General features: G+C 47.9%; 6 protein-coding genes across 6 annotated transcripts; 3 read left to right on the top strand and 3 right to left on the bottom strand.

The window, feature by feature from the left end:
• Nucleotides 1-1,284: 1,284 nt before the first annotated feature.
• N7462_006898 (uncharacterized protein) lies at nt 1,285-4,434 on the bottom strand (the record flags this gene model as incomplete). Its single annotated transcript, XM_057078616.1, has 10 exons — nt 1,285-2,166; nt 2,232-2,542; nt 2,592-2,958; nt 3,008-3,182; nt 3,230-3,346; nt 3,479-3,633; nt 3,694-3,750; nt 3,798-4,158; nt 4,206-4,381; nt 4,426-4,434. The coding sequence occupies 10 exons, from the start codon at nt 4,432-4,434 to the stop codon at nt 1,285-1,287; spliced, it is 2,610 nt and encodes an 869-aa protein (XP_056931286.1).
• A 269-nt stretch (nt 4,435-4,703) lies between these two features.
• Nucleotides 4,704-6,282, top strand: N7462_006897 (uncharacterized protein; the record flags this gene model as incomplete). The annotated part of the gene is made up of 5 exons (XM_057078615.1): nt 4,704-5,409; nt 5,458-5,596; nt 5,650-5,799; nt 5,851-6,178; nt 6,226-6,282. The coding sequence occupies 5 exons, from the start codon at nt 4,704-4,706 to the stop codon at nt 6,280-6,282; spliced, it is 1,380 nt and encodes a 459-aa protein (XP_056931285.1).
• Nucleotides 6,283-6,644: 362 nt separating this feature from the next.
• N7462_006896 (aromatic ring-hydroxylating oxygenase subunit alpha) lies at nt 6,645-7,968 on the top strand (the record flags this gene model as incomplete). The annotated part of the gene is made up of 3 exons (XM_057078614.1): nt 6,645-7,444; nt 7,491-7,716; nt 7,768-7,968. The coding sequence occupies 3 exons, from the start codon at nt 6,645-6,647 to the stop codon at nt 7,966-7,968; spliced, it is 1,227 nt and encodes a 408-aa protein (XP_056931284.1).
• Nucleotides 7,969-8,152: 184 nt separating this feature from the next.
• Nucleotides 8,153-11,339, bottom strand: N7462_006895 (acetyl-CoA synthetase-like protein; the record flags this gene model as incomplete). The annotated part of the gene is made up of 5 exons (XM_057078613.1): nt 8,153-8,548; nt 8,609-10,465; nt 10,528-10,784; nt 10,860-11,130; nt 11,187-11,339. 5 exons carry the CDS (start codon nt 11,337-11,339, stop codon nt 8,153-8,155), a joined length of 2,934 nt encoding a protein of 977 aa, XP_056931283.1.
• A 1,449-nt stretch (nt 11,340-12,788) lies between these two features.
• N7462_006894 (M20 family metallopeptidase) lies at nt 12,789-14,129 on the top strand (the record flags this gene model as incomplete). The annotated part of the gene is made up of 1 exon (XM_057078612.1): nt 12,789-14,129. The coding sequence occupies one exon, from the start codon at nt 12,789-12,791 to the stop codon at nt 14,127-14,129; it is 1,341 nt and encodes a 446-aa protein (XP_056931282.1).
• Nucleotides 14,130-14,460: 331 nt separating this feature from the next.
• On the bottom strand, nt 14,461-16,638 carry N7462_006893 (glycoside hydrolase family 47 protein; the record flags this gene model as incomplete). The annotated part of the gene is made up of 3 exons (XM_057078611.1): nt 14,461-15,422; nt 15,490-16,134; nt 16,191-16,638. The coding sequence occupies 3 exons, from the start codon at nt 16,636-16,638 to the stop codon at nt 14,461-14,463; spliced, it is 2,055 nt and encodes a 684-aa protein (XP_056931281.1).
• Nucleotides 16,639-16,975: the final 337 nt, after the last annotated feature.

The raw sequence follows: 16,975 nt of genomic DNA, 5'->3' as shown, positions 1-16,975 counted from the left end.
GAACATAGCGATAGCCAGTGAACATTGGGATTGGAGTCGCGGGTGTCTTGGAAGTAGTTGTATGGCGAGAGGCGAATGCCTACTCGATCGGCTCCGATAGCCTCGGAAACTGCTTTGATAACCTCGAGAACGATTCGGGAGCGCTTTTCAATCGAGCCACCGTAGTCGTCTGTGCGGTTATTCACGTTATCGTGGAGGAATTGATCGAGGAGATATCCATTTGCACCTATTCATACGATTCAGTTGATTTCATCTTTCCCTAGAGCATCGGCGATTCATACCATGAATCTCAACTCCGTCGAATCCTGCTTCGATGGCCCTTTGCGATGCAGCAGCATATTCCTTCACTGCTTCTTGGATTTCTTCCACCGTCATAGGCCGCGGAGGAGTGGCAGCATACTCAGAGCCGTCCAATGCTTTCCCACTGATTGGAATGTCACTCGCACCAAGAGCTTGCTTTCCCTCGAGGAAGGCAGGGACGGTCGCACGACCAACATGCCACAGCTGACAATAGATAAAAGCGCCTTTGGCGTGCACTGCGTCCGTAACCTTCTTCCAGCCGGCGATCTGCGAAGGCGTAAAAATACCGGGAACTCCTGGATAGCCAGCAGCCTGAATTGTCAGTTGAGTTCAAGGCAAGTTATAACAAGTAATCTTACAAGCCGGCTGATTGGCGTTGCCTCGGTCAACATCAAGCCGCCAGGCGAAGCACGCTGCGAATAGTATTCGACATTGAGATCATTGGGGACAAAAACTCCATCAGACTCCTTGGTTGATCGCATACGTGTGCATGGAGCCTGGACAACGCGATGGCTCAGTGAAAGAGCACCTAGGCGGAGCGGTTGGAAAAGAGATCCAGTAGTGTCGACCGAACCCATTTTGATGTAATTGTAAGCTAAAGCTAACTTGGTTTGCTTTCGGCGGACATGAATGCCTTTGTTATATAAATTCAAGTCACAAAAAGTGGGATAATAGTGGGATGACCGTCCATCCACTTATATTATCATTACGAAAAAGGAAATAGTTGGCGTATTACTCACCCCCACTATAATGCTTTGCTGTGCACTTCCACCTTGCCTCCTCCCCCCACTCTCGTCGTTGATGCATTTGTGTGCAAAACGCAGCTTTGCATTAGATCCACAGAGGTAGCAGTAACTTCACAGCAGTTTCGAACTCCTCGCAATTTCTCTGTGGAGGCCTAAGTGTATGCAGAGCTTAAAGAGCGAGATTCACAAAGACGATGTAATGGATGTAGAATTGAAAAGGTCTAAAAAGTGATAATCACTATATCATAAACGCAAAATAGTCTTCAATCCACTTTCCAGCGTCATTCCCTGCCGTCAACTCCCAGATGTCTATGCCGCCAACATATCCGTCTGGTCTCACAATGACCACTCCGGCTTCTCCTCTCTCTATAGTCCCAAACCATTTATGAGTACAACGAGGGGCATCCACATCGTCGAGATACATATTCCACCGACTATCTTGTAATATCTGAGGCAAATCCGATATCTCGAATTCAGACTTAAAGGACTGGGTCACGACTGCATATGTAAAAGCATGGGATGCAGTGAGGTATCTCTGATGTTGTAGAAAGTCATCTGCCGGAGCAGCTCCTCGGGGTTTATTTGCATATGACTGATTTGCTCGAGATGACAATTTCCCTAGGGGTGTGGAATGGTCGAGTCCTTCACAGATTGTCGTCAGAAATTCCAAGGATCTACGAAGATCCGGAACAAAGAAGTAAACGCGAAACTGCCCGAGCATCGGAATATCGAGTTGAATGTCCACAGGGTTGGCATCGATATATCGGGTCACTCTAGCTGGAAGCTGCAAAGCACCAGGATGGAGGCGAGTCGATTGGACTCGTTTTTCTCGGCTCAGCATTCCTAGGGAATACTCTGCTCCTACTCCAGAAATAAAACGAATGTTGTCATCAAAATTTTTGGCAAGAGCAGCTTCACCTTGTGCAAAGGCTTTGCAATGTTCCGAGTCGAAATTAATCAGGTCATAGGCAATTTTCTGTCGCTCTTCCTCGTATGTGGATAGTAGCGATGGCCTGGCAAGTCCACGAATGACAAGATTAAGCTTCCACGCAAGGTTAAAGCTATCGTGCATGCTTGTGTTGGCACCTTGAGCTGCCAGGGCTGAATGACAATGTCCAGCCTGTCCATTCCTTAGAATTCTCACATCTAAAGCATTAATGGAACCGGGGGGGGGAGGAAACGTACATCACCGGCAATGAAGATTTGTGCTTCCGAGTCCATGAAATGCTTTGCCACACGCTGCCCAACTACATAATTCCCAAACCATTCGATTGTTTTCCATTCTAGCCGAAACGGGTGCATCGCCTCCCTTGCTCGCTGCATAACGTACTCCGGGGTAGCCTTAGCTCGGTCTACCCGGTCGCCGTCAGTTGCACTCAACTCGACATACAATCGGGTCATATTTCGCTCCCGAGGAATCCAAAGAATAGAGCCAGCGACATGTGACCGCACTGCAACTTTACTCCAAAGATCCGGAAAGTCGGTATCAATGACGCCTATAGGCTTTTTAGCATCTATCCAAGACATGCAGGAACAGAGACCCACCATCTAACACGCCCCATGAAGCATTGGTAATTTCTCCCTCCAACTGAGCATCCGGAATAAATGTTCTCACCTTCGACCTTGCGCCATCGCATCCTACAAGGTACTGTGCTCTGATAGTTTTCAGGTCGTTGGTTGATAAATCTTCATATGCAATATCCAACTTGTTGGTACCAGCCACTCGTGAGCAGGAAGCGAACTTGCAGTTTCGCTTAACAAAGACTCCTCTTGACTCCATGTCATCAATCAACACCTCTTCTATCATGCCTTGGTGTGCAAGAAGGATATAAGGATCAGAGGCCCCGACAAGGTGTTCTGGGTAATGCGTTTGGCGCCCTGTTCGTTGGAGTGGCTCGTCTGCCTTTGATTGCTGGGATTTTTAGAAAAGGCGAGAGATATTGAACTGATGGAAGACATACCCAGAATGCGATGTCATATACTCGAGCGGCACGTTTTATCAGGGTATCTGCAAGTCCCATTTGTTTGAAGGTCTCGATGGTTTTCGGCTGCATGCCATCTGCTTTACCAGTGGACGTCTTGTCGGGACGGTCGTCGAGAAGAACTACATCAACGCCAAATCGAACGAGATTGCAACTGTATAGAATCAGAAATATGTCTCTACATGTGAGGAGTATACATACGCAAGCATTAGCCCAGAAGGACCGGCACCGACCACAACGACCGTAGCTGAAGCGTCGGCAGGGCCACCGGAACTATACCCTTCGTTGTCTGCACCGGGTGCCATGTTTTCAATTATGCTGAATTTTGTTCCCATTGAATAGTTTCCATTTCTCCTCACTAATATGCAGCTCATAAATTATAAGTACGACTAGCTTGGAGATGCGGAGTAAAGACCCCCACTCTTGATTGAGCTCCTGCAGCTCCGCTACCATCGGGTAACTCCCCCATCCACAATGATATCCTGCCCCGTCATATATGCACTGGCGTCGCTGGCGAGGAATACACATGCCCCCATTATATCCTCCGGCTCCGCGATACGACCGTTCATTGCATCTGACTCCCAACTTTGGATAAGATGGGGGAACTGACAATTAGCCTAGCGTTCAGAAAGGGAAAAGAGGGATTGAGCTCGGGTGGAACCTACAGCCGCAGTCATCTCGGTTCGCACATACCCAGGCGAAATAGAATTGACTCGAATGCCCTGCTGCAATTAGCCTTGAAAATTGTCTTTATATTTCGTATACACACGTATTCTGCCAGCTCCTTTGCGATGGCGGGGCACATTGATCGGACGGCTCCCTTGGTACCGCAGTACGCGCTACAGAGCTGGCTGCGCACGGCGATGTGGCTAGCCATGCTCGCCACCAACACAATACTACCATGCTTTGTTCCATTGGAGATCATTTGCTTTGCAGCAAGCTGCGCGGTAAAGTATAGCCCGAGAACGTTGATGGATACCAGGTCATGGTGGTCCTTGTATGTAAAATCAAGGAACGGAAGGTGGCGATTGATTCCAGCACATGGAACACAGATATCAAGGGCATTATCGAAATCCTTCTGGAACTGCGTGAATCCGGCTTCAAGGGACTCCTGTAAAGAAACATCGGTTCTTTCTCTAAGTTAGCCATTGAACGCGTGCGCTGATAGAGCACTCACTTGTAATAAGCGGTTCGGACGCCATAATCTTTTTCAATAGCATGGAATGCAGGTTCTGGATCTACAACGTCAAAGATCGCTACATTTGCCCCTGCTTCTGCCAGACCACGCGCGAAAGCAAGCCCGCAGCCCCTAGCACCACCCGTCACTAAGGCAGTCCGGCCGTGTAGTGAAAACTGACCTGTTAGCTGGGTTCAATGAAAGTCAGGCAGGTCCCTACTTTTGACATGATTTAGGTTCAAATGTTTGAATGCAATATTCAGTGATGTACAGTATTCCACATTTCACCAGCCGATGGCCGTCTGTGCCTCAGATATAGTCATCTTTGCAGCATCGGATATCAGCGGTTCGAGCACTGCAGCTAACCCCCATCTTTGCGCATCGGAATCTCCTCCCCATAACCACTATGATAAATACCCCCAGTGATATAGAAATGGGCGGGATCAATGTTTTAATACAAACCCCACATCTGTATCACCTGGAATACGTTCATCCGCAATGGCCCCCCGTATTCACATCAAGCAACAACAAGTTCGCTCTGAGCCATGCCGTCTTCGAATTTTGGTCGTTGGGGCAGGTTTGGCCGGTCTTGGGTCGGCGATTAGCTGTGCTCTAGCAGGACATTCGGTCCATATTCTCGAGGCCACTCAAGAGATCAAAGAGGTTGGCGCGGGCATTCAGGTCCTCCCCAATAGCTCACGCGTCCTCCAGCACTGGGGCCTGGAAAAGGCATTGACACCATACATGACCGCTCCACGCATTTGCAATTTTATTGGGTGGAAAGGAAATTCAATCTCATCTCTGGACTTCCATGAGTCCGAGAGCCAATACCCTGGAACATGGTATCGGGATTTTCATCGTGCGGATCTCCAGCGATGTCTCGTTGAAAGGGCATTGGAGCTTGGTGTACAAATGACGTGCAATGCGCGTATCGAAAATGTTCGTGTGAGCGCCGATGGAGCCATCGCAACAGCAATCGCGGTAGATGGAAGAGAGTGGGAAGGTGATTTGGTGATCGGTGCAGATGGTGTCTTTGGGAAATTGACCGAGGTGTTGCTTGATCGTAGTGACCCTCCAGTCAAGACGGGGGATCTCGCATATCGTTTATTGCTGTCAACCGAGGAGATGCGCAAAGATCCTGATTTAGCCCCCTTCGTGAACGATCCTCAGGTAAACTACTGGCTAGGTCCTGATGCTCACGCCGGTAAGTCTTGGTTTTCGGTTTGACTGATGGTTAATTAACTGCTAAAAGTCAACTACGTACTCCGAGATGGAGATCTCTTCAACATGGTACTTCTCGTTCCGGATGATATTCCTGAAGAGTCGCTGGCATCAACAATCGAAGGAAACGTGGAAGAAATGTGTGGGCTGTTCGAAGGATGGGATCCACGGTAGGCAAACTATTCATAATGCTCTTGCTCACGACAAATGTGCTTACAACAAGAAGTATTCAGAAGCTACTTAAGCTTTGCCAATCCGTGCAGAAATGGAGGCTTTGTATCCGATTTGGAGAATTTGACTGGGCTCATCCATCGGGTGCGTGGATAATGTTGGGAGATGCCGTTCATGCTACCTTGCCTTATTTAGCCTCGGGGTATTTGATTCTGTCCCTATCCTCTATGGCCCTTTTCTAATGATGTATTAGAGCTGGAATGGCTTTCGAAGATGGCGCTGTCCTTGGCGAATGTTTGTCGCGCCTCCCCGATCGCCCTGACATCACGAAGAATTCACCGGAATTTTTGAACGCCAAGAAGCACGCTCTATCTGTCTTCCAACGGTGTCGCAAGGAACGAACAAAGATGGTAGTTGAGAGAGGCAACATTCAGCAGTACCTGTATCACCTACATGATGGACCAGAGCAACAAGAAAGGGATCGCAAGATGCAGATGACTCCCACTCCTGAAGGAGAGGCCTTGGCTTGGAGAGATCCTGGATTGGCACCACGACTCTTAGGATATGATCATTTTGCGGATGTAGGTTTTCTATCTGTTGGTCCTTGAGCTCCGCTAACAAGTTATAGGTTGATCTTCATTGGAGTGTCTTCCACGGAACTGACATGGTAGAGTCTCGACTATAGCTAGTGTTACAAGTTGAAGATATGATTCAATTAGCAAATCTAAATCTAAATGATAGACAAATCTGAGTCCAAGCTTTGAGCCGAGATTCCGAGTTCAAATCCCAGCTTATCGAGAGGGGGGTCCACTTGCCCCCATTTTTGATACATCTGGTTTATAGTAGCTTTAAGCAACCCTCAATTCATAGATACGGACATAGCATGTACTAAGAAGCTTCCCCGCTTCCCCATTCTTGGTCCCCATTTCTGAAAATTGATTCCCCGCTCCAGTGATGTCGTATATAGGCACCTTGAATAGCTTTGGTGTATTACAACTCAAGTAACCGGCTTCTTCACTTTTCTATCTGGCTTCAATTACGCTCACAATGTGGCGACTACTTGGCTTTGCATCAAAGAGCCCAGAGAAAGATCCTCCTCGTGGCTTGCCTGCATCATGGTATCGCTCTGAGGCTTTGTATCAATTAGAACGCCGAGCTATCTTTTCTAAGCGATGGATTCTCCTCACACACTCAAGCCGCTTCGCCAAGCAAGGTGACTTCCTTTCCTTCACCGTTGCAAATTTTTCTTTTTTCTTAGTCCGGGATCGAGACGGAAATATCAATGGTTTCCACAACATCTGTCGACACCGTGCATTTCCAGTGGTGCAGTCTCAATCGGGGTCAGCCTCGATTCTCAGCTGCAAGTATCACGGTTGGTCTTATGGGCTTAAAGGCAATCTTTCAAAGGCCCCTCGCTTTGAAACTGTCCCGGATTTCGACAAGAGTCAACATGGATTATTACCTGTACATGTGCACATCGATAAGGCCGGCTTCGTTTGGGTGAATCTACAGGCAGGTGATCCAGACGTAAAGTGGGACGACGAATTCCAGAATATTGATGAGCAGCCGCGAATGCAAGACTTTGACTTCCGAGGAGAATACACTTTTGACCATTATTGGGAAATGGACCTGGATGCGAACTGGAAAGGCGTTATTGAGAATTACAATGAGTGCTATCATTGCGCAACTTCCCACCCGCTCATCAGTGGGGTTTCCGATCTCCCTAGATACCGTGTGGAACCCAACGCAGGATACATGGAGCATCATATCTTCAATAAGGAGCAGGTTGATTCCCAGTTCAAGCGGGCCATTACGTATTTCTTTCCTACTACTTCGCTTACAGTCACGTAAGTGTCATCCCGTACCCCCATCGATACGAAGCTGACAAGTAAGTGATAAATTCTTTTACATTCAACGTATGATTCCGGTGACAGCTACGTTGAGCAAGATTGAAAACGAAGTGTATCGACACAAAGACGCAACAGATAAAGAGTTCGAAGATATCAATGACTTTTATCGGCAAGTGCTTGATGAAGATAAGGAGCTATGTGTGGGCGCGCAGGGTAATCTGGGTGGGGGCGTGTTTGTGAATGGTGAACTTCATCCTACGAAAGAAAAGGTATTGATAACTATCATGTATCAAAGGATTGGGACTTACAATAAACTTTAGGGGCCAATTCATTTCCAACGCAGTGTGAGAGATATATTGATGGAACATCGAAAGAAAGAAGAGCAGCAAGGGGGTCTAGAGATTTGGCCTGCTCTTCCAAAGCTTTCTGGGAACATGACAGAAAAGTTGGTGGAGGAGGAGAAATTCTGCTCACAGCTGGAAGCCGCCAACTGTACGAGTAGACCGGAGCTTGCATGGTGAATAATGAAATTGTCAAAGCGAATACGCTGCTGCACTTTCCGTCCTCCATTTACTCGTTTTGGAATTTTTTAAAGTGTTGTATCATATGGGCACCTAACACTCTATGCGATGATATATAGATCAATTGCTTGAATGCATCATGTATTGAAGTTTCTGAAGTCTATCGGTCTTGCTCTAAATTGCTCTAAAACCGCCACTGTTCTAACCAGTTTAGCATCAACTGTGGTGAGATGGGACCCATCGATCGCATTGTTGCACTTGCATCTTTCGCTCTTTGAACATCGAGAGGTACTGACATCGCTGCATGGCCCTCCTCAACAAGACCACGATAGAATGGAAGCAACTTCAGTGCGGGCTTCTCATTCACATCTGCACTAGTTGGATTCTGGATGCTTTCAAGCTCTGCTACCCACGTGGAGAATTCCACTGGATCAACATGGTATTTAGATTGAATCGCAGGGATCAATGATGACCATGATGCTGTCTCAGAATTTGTGAGATGGAATGTTGCCACAGGAACTTCCGATTTATCACCGTGGCGGTCGTGAATTATCTCGACCATAATTGAAGACAATGTATCCTTTTTATGTAATTAGCAGATGATAAATTGAACAGTTGGTAGTAGAAAGAAAGTTCTTACCACTGGAACCCAGTCCACTACCATAGATCCCAACTTATTTGGAATCTTACCCATTGCTTTCGATGTGGTAATAATCGTTGGAAGCCATTCGTGAGAGTTCCATTGGCCGTTAGGGGTGGTTGGACCGGCTATTTGACCGACACGATACACAGTTGTAGGAATGCCAGATTGTCGAGAAGCTTCTAGGCAAATACGTTCTGAGACGTGCTTGGACTCGCCATACCCTTGAGGGAGAACCACAGAGACGTCTTCCATAGGTAGCTCCGGTACCAGAGCCCCCATTTCGGGCTGCCATCCACCCACGGTGCTAATAGAAGATACGAAATGAAGATGGGCTTTGTGCCGGCTTTCCAAGCTGAAGTCAACAAAGCGACGAACACCCTGGATATGGACATCTTCAAAAGACTCAACTGAGTGGTTGAAGTCAACCTTCCATGCGTTGTGAATGATTGTATCAGCTGAATCCAGCAACTCTTGATATTTTTCATGGACAAGACCAAATCTTGGCTCTCCAAAGGATGCTTGGAGAAATTCAACCTTATGAGTCCAGTTTTCAAGGTCCCCAAGTAGTCCCTTTTCATCAAGGCTCTTCTTTTGGCGATTCTCGGCATCTGAGCGGTTCAGACAGTAGACTTTGGAAACAGACGGAATCTTAAGGAGATCATGCAGTAGATATGTCCCAAGCGATCCAGTGGAGCCAGTCAGAATCACCACGGAGGGAGCTTCTGGACCATTTTGCCAACAATTTTGCTGGTTGGGAAGATCGGCAGTATACTTTTCCACCAGCATTCTGATTTTCTCTTCTCTTGAGACCTCCTCATGAAGCTTTCCTTCGGCTATTTTGTGGAGGAACTGGGCCAAACGTCTGATTGTCGGATGGGCATACACTTTCTGGGAGGTGACAGCATCTGGTCTGACTTCCGTTTGGCGCTGTTGTAGCCCTTTTTGCAACGCTCTAGCCACTTGAATGGTCATTAAAGAGTCAAGGCCGGCGGAGTAAAGATCCTGGTCAATAGAGATATCAGGCTTTTCCAAAACCCTCACAATGATTTCACGAGTATACTCGGTAATGCTTGCCAAATCGAGGGCCTTTGGAAGAGCATGAGTGAAATCATCTTCTAACGCAGCCTCATAAATGGCATTGATTTCTTTCTCGTAATCTCGAAGTACCGCCCGTCTTTGTACTGTTCCTTTTGGGGTTCTCTTGAATGGTTTGGACTTCGACGCAAATCCAATCTTGCTCTTCATGATTCGGCCATGGGCTGCAATGGACTGGTTAGCAGTCTGAACTGTGGGCCATATTTCTTCAAGAAAAATTTTGGAGTCCATCTCTGGAGCATCGTGGCTGGGCTCAACCAGAAGAGCTGCTTGGAATCTGGACTGGCCAACAAGAACTACTCCTGAAATCAGTGGATGTCCTTCGATTATTGTTTCCATTGTGACTGGGTTGAACTTCTCGCCGTTGCTCAAAACTATCACATCGTCCTGACGGCCATAAAACTTCCATAAATTTGGGTTGGTGGGATGTTGAGTGTATAAGTCATTTGTCCGGTAGATATTGGAATCAGGAAACGTGTGAAAAATGCCCTGGAAGTTCAAAGAATCCTTGTGACGTGGAATCGTCATCTCAAAAAGTCCATCACCAGTATCTTGCATATGAATGCCGTATGCAGGATTCCATTCAAAATATCCCCAGTCAGCAGCATCTTCCGGTACAAAGCTCGGAATCCAGCCAATCTCGCTAGCTCCAATGACGGGGAACACTTGTGTGAACTTTCTCAGACGCTCACCGGTCTCAGGGGCTAAGGGTGCACCTCCAAATGATACGAATTTGAGTTCTTGGAGGCATTTCATTGCCTTGTCAGAATAGCTGATGTCCTCGAGAACAGAGGGGGGAACAGCCCTCCAGCCAGTTGAACATTTTGCATCGTTTCGACCAAGTGGTCTACTGATAGTGGCTTATCTGGACAAATGACAATAGGAACCTCATGAAATATTGAGAATACAAAAGATATTAGACCCATGAGATGGAAAAATGGCGTTGTAGCCAGCACGGGATCTTTGTTGGTCATGTAGAAAAATGAGCTTGGCTGGCGGTCTGCGGGCCAATCCAACAGCGCTATGGCATCCATGGCTGCAAAAAAACCATTCTTCATGTAGACTGGTTTAGGCATGCCTAAAATTTTCGATTGTCAGAAGATATTCGGTTATCACTAGTAAGAAAAGAACAGAAAGAAAGAGCAAAACCTACCTGTGGTCCCTGAGCTATGAATTATGCAAGTCGTTTCGGACTCAACATCAGCAAACGACTTATTTGTACGGTACGGATGTAGTCCTCCTGCTTTATCACTAAGAATTTGTTGAACTGTCGGGATTTGGAAAATTGCAACATCTGGACAAAGCCCTTGGATATCAAGGACTCGGGTACTTCGCTCTTCACTAAAGAAGAGCTTGGTACAGTCAGTTGCTTTCAAAAGATGAACATGAGCTTCATCTGAGTTTCTAGTAGAGGGCAGGAAGGACTTTCCAATTTTCAAGTCAGCATGTCCGCAGGCCTAGGCGACGCTGTGATTCATACCTGGTGACCAGTTTTCTGGCATGCAAGGAGAAATATACAGTAGCGGATGTCATTTGCACCGATATATCCCAGTGTTTCCCTTGTTTCTGCGCGCCCAATGATATCCTCGATCCACCAGCACAAAAAGTTCACGGCCCGAGCCAGATCCTTCATCGTGATGTTCAAGAATCCATCGGATACCTCAAGTCCTTGTGGAATGATTGCAAATAGTCTTCCAGGATCATTTTCAGCGACATGATCCACTGTCTTTGAGAGCAATCTTTTACCCTGTGGCTCCATTTGACGTGTTCTGAGGAGTTCTCAATTTGAATGCAAGAAGAAAGGCCAATGCTAGTATGCAAGAATGAAGAATGTGGAATGTAGGATATGATGTTCTGAAGTCATCATGGGGCGGATATCCCAAATTTATAATTCTGGCAGTGCGACTGGCAGACTAGGTAATTGAACCAGGCTTTGTTCTGCTCATCATGGATATACGTGACCCGACTCGGGTAGTTTGCCGATCCTTGCTTGATGAAGGCTTATTTTGTCCCCACCTGATCGATATTCACGGTGGGGGCATCCTTATGCTAGGATTTGGCATCATAAGTACTGATGGATCAATCCATGCCATTACGTGAAGACTTCAATACCCGGCCTCACGAAGAAAATCACCTAATAAAAATTGCAGATTTATCATCTCTGACAGCCCGACAGACCTTCAGTGTAACAATGATATTTCCGATTAAGGGAGTATTCATCAGCCTGTCCCCCTTCGGCATGCTCTCCCGGGTTGTGAGATGCCGTTTTCTCGTGCTCTAGAGACCACGTCACACTCCAAGATGATTTTTTTACTAGAGGCCAGTTAAGCATTGCATGGTCTAATTTTTGTGGTGGGACCTTATCTTGTCTCCACTTGCGTCAGCCATATAGTCCTGTTTCACTGGTTCCTCCCGGTCTTCCCGTCGCAACGATCACAATTATTATGGACTCCAGAATTTGCATAGCATTGTGAGGTGATTTAATTTGTCCAGACTACGGATTTATATTATCTCACTGGATCCCGATCAAATATGGGAGTCTGTTAGAGCTGATCTACCCACCGTACTGTATAGGCTTTCAAACTACACGACGGAATGTTGGTACGGGTAAGAGAAGATTTGGCTATAAAAAAAAAGTTGTGTCATTTGTAGTTCCTAATCCATGGAATTGAAAATAATTACCAAGCGGTAGGATCTGGGTACGGCCGACTCCAGAACGAAGTATGTTTTATGACCGAGAGTCCTCACTCGCTGCCCCCGCCATTATTACGTTGATGAAATCTTCTGACTTGAGTTTCTTGAACCGTACTCTAGATCGTGAATAAATTACACCAAGGACATACACTGTTTATTGATCTTTCCTCCGATGCAATTATTTCCATCCTGCCCAAACGATCTCCGTTGTGCCGACTTCCGCTCTCAGGTAACATGGGCTCACGTGACCATTCTGGGATCAGCGTCCGATGCGCTGCAAGAGAGTTGCTCGATACCCCATCCAACCAGCAGGGAAGAACAGAGTGCCTGTCTGTGAATTCCACAATCCAGGTCATCTTACAGCTTCCCATAGTCCGTTTGGAATACAATGAGGCTCACCGGGTATCTGGCCGTCGCGACGGCCATCACTGCCGCTCAAGCTTCTCCGCACCCCGCATACGGACAACAAGAGCCGATCGGTGACTCGATACTGTCTACGCAGGGTAGCAGTAACGTTCATTCGCCATCTGGACTGGATAATCTGATCAGCAATGATTCCCTTCTGTCCTTCCATCGGGATTTGGTCGAGATTGAGTCCATCTCCGGCAATGAGCACGATGTCGGCATCTTCGTAGCAGAGTTCCTCGAATCGAAGGACTTCACTGTCATTAAGCAGAAAGTCGCCCCAGTGAACAAGGAAGACGATGACGAAGAACCTGCAAAGCCCCGTTACAATATTTACGCCTACCCGTCCTCTCTGTCAGAGCCTCCTTCTATCCTCGTCACCAGCCACATTGATACCGTCCCCCCATTCATCCCATACTCAGCCCACGAGCCCCAACCTGACCAGTTTGAATCTGATGATCTCATTCTAGCTGGCCGTGGTACTGTCGATGCCAAGGGTAGTGTTGCGGCGCAAGTTTTTGCCGTGCTCGAGACCCTCCAGCAGACGCCGGATGCGAAACTGGGTCTGCTTTTCGTCGTTGGCGAGGAAATTGGCGGAGACGGCATGAAGACCTTCTCTGAATCTGACCTGAACGCCAACAGCGAATACCACACCGTCATTTTCGGTGAGCCGACAGAGGCATCCCTGGTTTCTGGACACAAGGGCATGCTCGGCTTTAAGATCTTCTCCCACGGCAAGGCCGCACACTCGGGCTATCCTTGGCTCGGGACCAGCGCTGTCTCAGGCATCATCCCTGCGCTGGCACGCGTGGATCAGCTGGGCAATATACCCGTTAGCGAGGGTGGCCTTCCTTCCTCCCCGAAATATGGCCCTACCACCTTGAACATTGGCGTGGTCCGCGCAGGCGTCGCGACCAATGTAGTCCCTGCTTCAGCATGGGCAGACGTCGCCGTCCGTCTGGCAGCTGGGACGCCCGAGGAAGCACGTGAAATCATCCGCCGTGCCGTGGAAAATGCGACCCGTGACGTCGAGGCCGAGGTCATTGTTGACTTCTCCACTCATTCCGAGTCATACTCTCCCCAGGACCTAGATACTGATGTGGAAGGGTTTGATGTGATTCCTGTCAACTATGGCACCGATGTCCCGAACCTGAAGGTCCGCTCAGGGGTTAAGCGGTATCTCTATGGACCGGGAACCATCTTCGTTGCACACGGTGATAACGAGGCTCTGACGGCAGGCGAGCTCAAAGATGCAGTTTCTGGCTTCAAGAAGCTCATTGAAGCTGCTCTCGAACGCGAGGAGGCTGGTCAAGTTACTTTGTAATCAATAGAATGGCTGGTTGCGTCGTTTCTGATTCCAGAACATAATCCTGATGTACATAAGAGGATCGAGTGCCCTTATAGAGCTTGTGACGTAAAATTAGTCCCGTTATCGAATCAACATTTCTGACGATTATAAATTGAAGATTCCAAGATCTCCTTTTAAGCTTACATCTCTAACAGCTCCGATATCCCATAAACGATAGAATATAGCAGATAACACGTATATAGGATGTATGGATGGGTATGTCACAATCAACAAGCTTTCCAGTGCCTGTTGAAAATTAATTTCACAAATCCAACTTAAACTTCTCAAAAAAAAAAACGCCTAGGTGCTACTGTTCTATCTGTGTGTTCGTTTTTCGCTGCCAGCCGGTCCTCAGCTCACCGGTAGGCTTGAAGCGAGGTAGCGGATGCGCCTCGGTATTGAAAACATGGTCCTCAAGAGATATGAAACCCCGATCCGAGAACAACAAGTAGAAGTACTTGAGCGTCTCGGCCATCCAAAAACTCTCCATGTTATCTCGTCTTTCCGGGGGGATAGTGTTCGCATTGGAAAGCGAGGTAAAGCCCTTAATGCGTTTTACAGTCTGGACTTTGCCATTTTCGATGTCCGAGCCTTCGTTCTCGATTACAGCAGTGTGTTTGACAAAGGCTTTGAACATATCCCATCCCCACTCCCGGTAGATTTCATCCCCAGTGATGCGGTACATGTAGAACAGAGATTCAATTGTCTCCGGCCGCTGGAGATTATGGCGATCCATGCGGTGGATTTCAATATCATTGCGCCATGGCTCAGAGCCGTCAGCCTGGGGCGATAATGTCTGAGAGATGGAGCGTAATTCATGTGGTACTCCAGCTTCAGACGGTGTTCTGGGATCTGGGTATTTGTCTGCCATCATCACAGGAGGGCTGTCCAAAATAAAATGAGAAATTTCTGGCGCAAGACCTGTGGCTGTCGCCAAATAAGTGGCCCAGCAGGTCTTCATCAATTCCCGAGAGATCAAAATCTCTTCTTCACGTTGCTGAGACCAGGCGGGGGACTTTCTTGCCTCCGATAATGGCTTGCCGCCTGTAGCACCTAGTGCGTATGTACCGGGAAGGAAGCATACTAGATGGTCCATCTTAGGGGAGAGACTACCGCCCAAGCCGTCAGGACGCTCTCCCAGGACCATCAATTGCGCATTCTTAGAGAAGGCAAGTAGATGCTTTCGAATACCTAGCAAGGATTCATCCCACATTTCCTTGTAGACAGGTTCCTGTTCAGATGTTTGTAGATACTGTTTGATAAGGTATTCTGTTAAAGAAAAAAAATTCAGGTCAGCCTGGCATAGCACCCTGAGAAAATCACAGTTGAAACGAACCGTAGTACGAGTCACCCCGGCTACCCAGGCGAATATTCTCGCCTCTGAACTTGCCCGTTTGGGGATGAATGTAGATTGGGACAAGGCCGCCCTCGGGTTGTTGTTCGTCCAAAACCTGCATCACCTTCTCCACAGCTTTCCAATATTCGGCCTCACCAGTCAATTTGGCCAAATACTTGAATTCAAGCTGGATCGATGTTGCCTCCGCCGTAGACGATGCACCGCCATCACCATGTGAAGGCAACCCTTCCGATTTGTTCAAGTTCACGCTCGCATACGGAATCCCAGTGGGGGACTCGAAGGCACCGAGTAATCGATCTGCTAGATCAGTGGCTTTCTCAATGTACAGGTCTTCCCCAGCAGCACCGACATCGTCGTCTGCGATGGGCGCCAAAGTCGGATATTGCGTCGATAGATAATGTGCTGACAACAGACCTCCCAACATGCGAATTGTTGTCTCGAATGTGCTCACGTCATGGTCTTGGTCGTATCTTAAGGATGTGGAAATCCACTCTCGCGCATGTCGCACCTGAGAAGTGAGGTTCATGAGGATCATGGTGTCAAGTGCATCAACGATGATCCAGCCCATGCCATCCTTGACCATGTTTCTGTTCTTGCCCGACACCGGGTTATATTCGTCGAAACCTAGATTGGCATGAGTATCGCCAGGCTTCCAGCTGGGTTCTGATAGATGATCTTACCCCATGCCTCCTTCTCATAGCCATCCCAGCTAATTTTGAAGACATCCCGAACTTTCTCGCGACGCGCAGCCCAGTCGACCTGCCCCTTTGACGGCGCTTCACTCTCCAAAGTCTGCGACCACTTCCATAATTCCACTCCGGGTTCCCCTAGATCTGCAGTTTTCCATACTGGCGCAGATGTCTTGTAGTACCACAGAAACACCAATGCGCACAGACCTAGGACAAATATCGGCCGCCATCGTTTTCGGGGAGCTGTGCGCTTGGGGGTAAAGTACGGTTTATCCTTGTACATTGGTAGCGTTCGGTCGGGCTCAAAGAATCCGCCAACTTTATTCGAGATGCCGAGTCCAGCTAGGCCCTGAGAGTTCTGGTTGGCGCGAGCGCGGGGATCTTGGTACACGTTGGAAGCCTGGAAGGAGGGGACGCCGCGCTGTGGTTGGAAGGACATGGTTATCCTAGTCAAGACTCCTTTTGTCCTTGTCACCAATTAAGTGTCTGACCTGCAATCACCTAGCATGCGATCATAGGATATAGCTGTGAGGCAACGTGTCCGGTTTGGTGCAAGTGCCGCTCGAAAGGCAAATGGTGGCGGATAAATGCGCGGGGCGAGATCTTGCGACAAAGCTAAGATAGACAAAAAAGCAGTTAGTATGAAGTTCAAGTTGACACCCTCAGATAATTAGACCCGTATACCTGCTCGGAATTGCTAACGGTTCTGTGTACTCGGGCTGAAAGCCGTGGATTCACTCGGGACGTTAATACAAGCCAGCCCGAAACATGCCAGC

The sequence above is a fragment of the Penicillium macrosclerotiorum genome (genome assembly GCF_028827735.1).
Source record: "Penicillium macrosclerotiorum strain IBT 26536 chromosome Unknown utg000007l_segment0_segment0, whole genome shotgun sequence".
NCBI lineage: Eukaryota > Fungi > Ascomycota > Eurotiomycetes > Eurotiales > Aspergillaceae > Penicillium > Penicillium macrosclerotiorum.
Note: the sequence above shows the minus strand (reverse complement) of the source record. Positions and strands in the feature narration are given on the sequence as shown.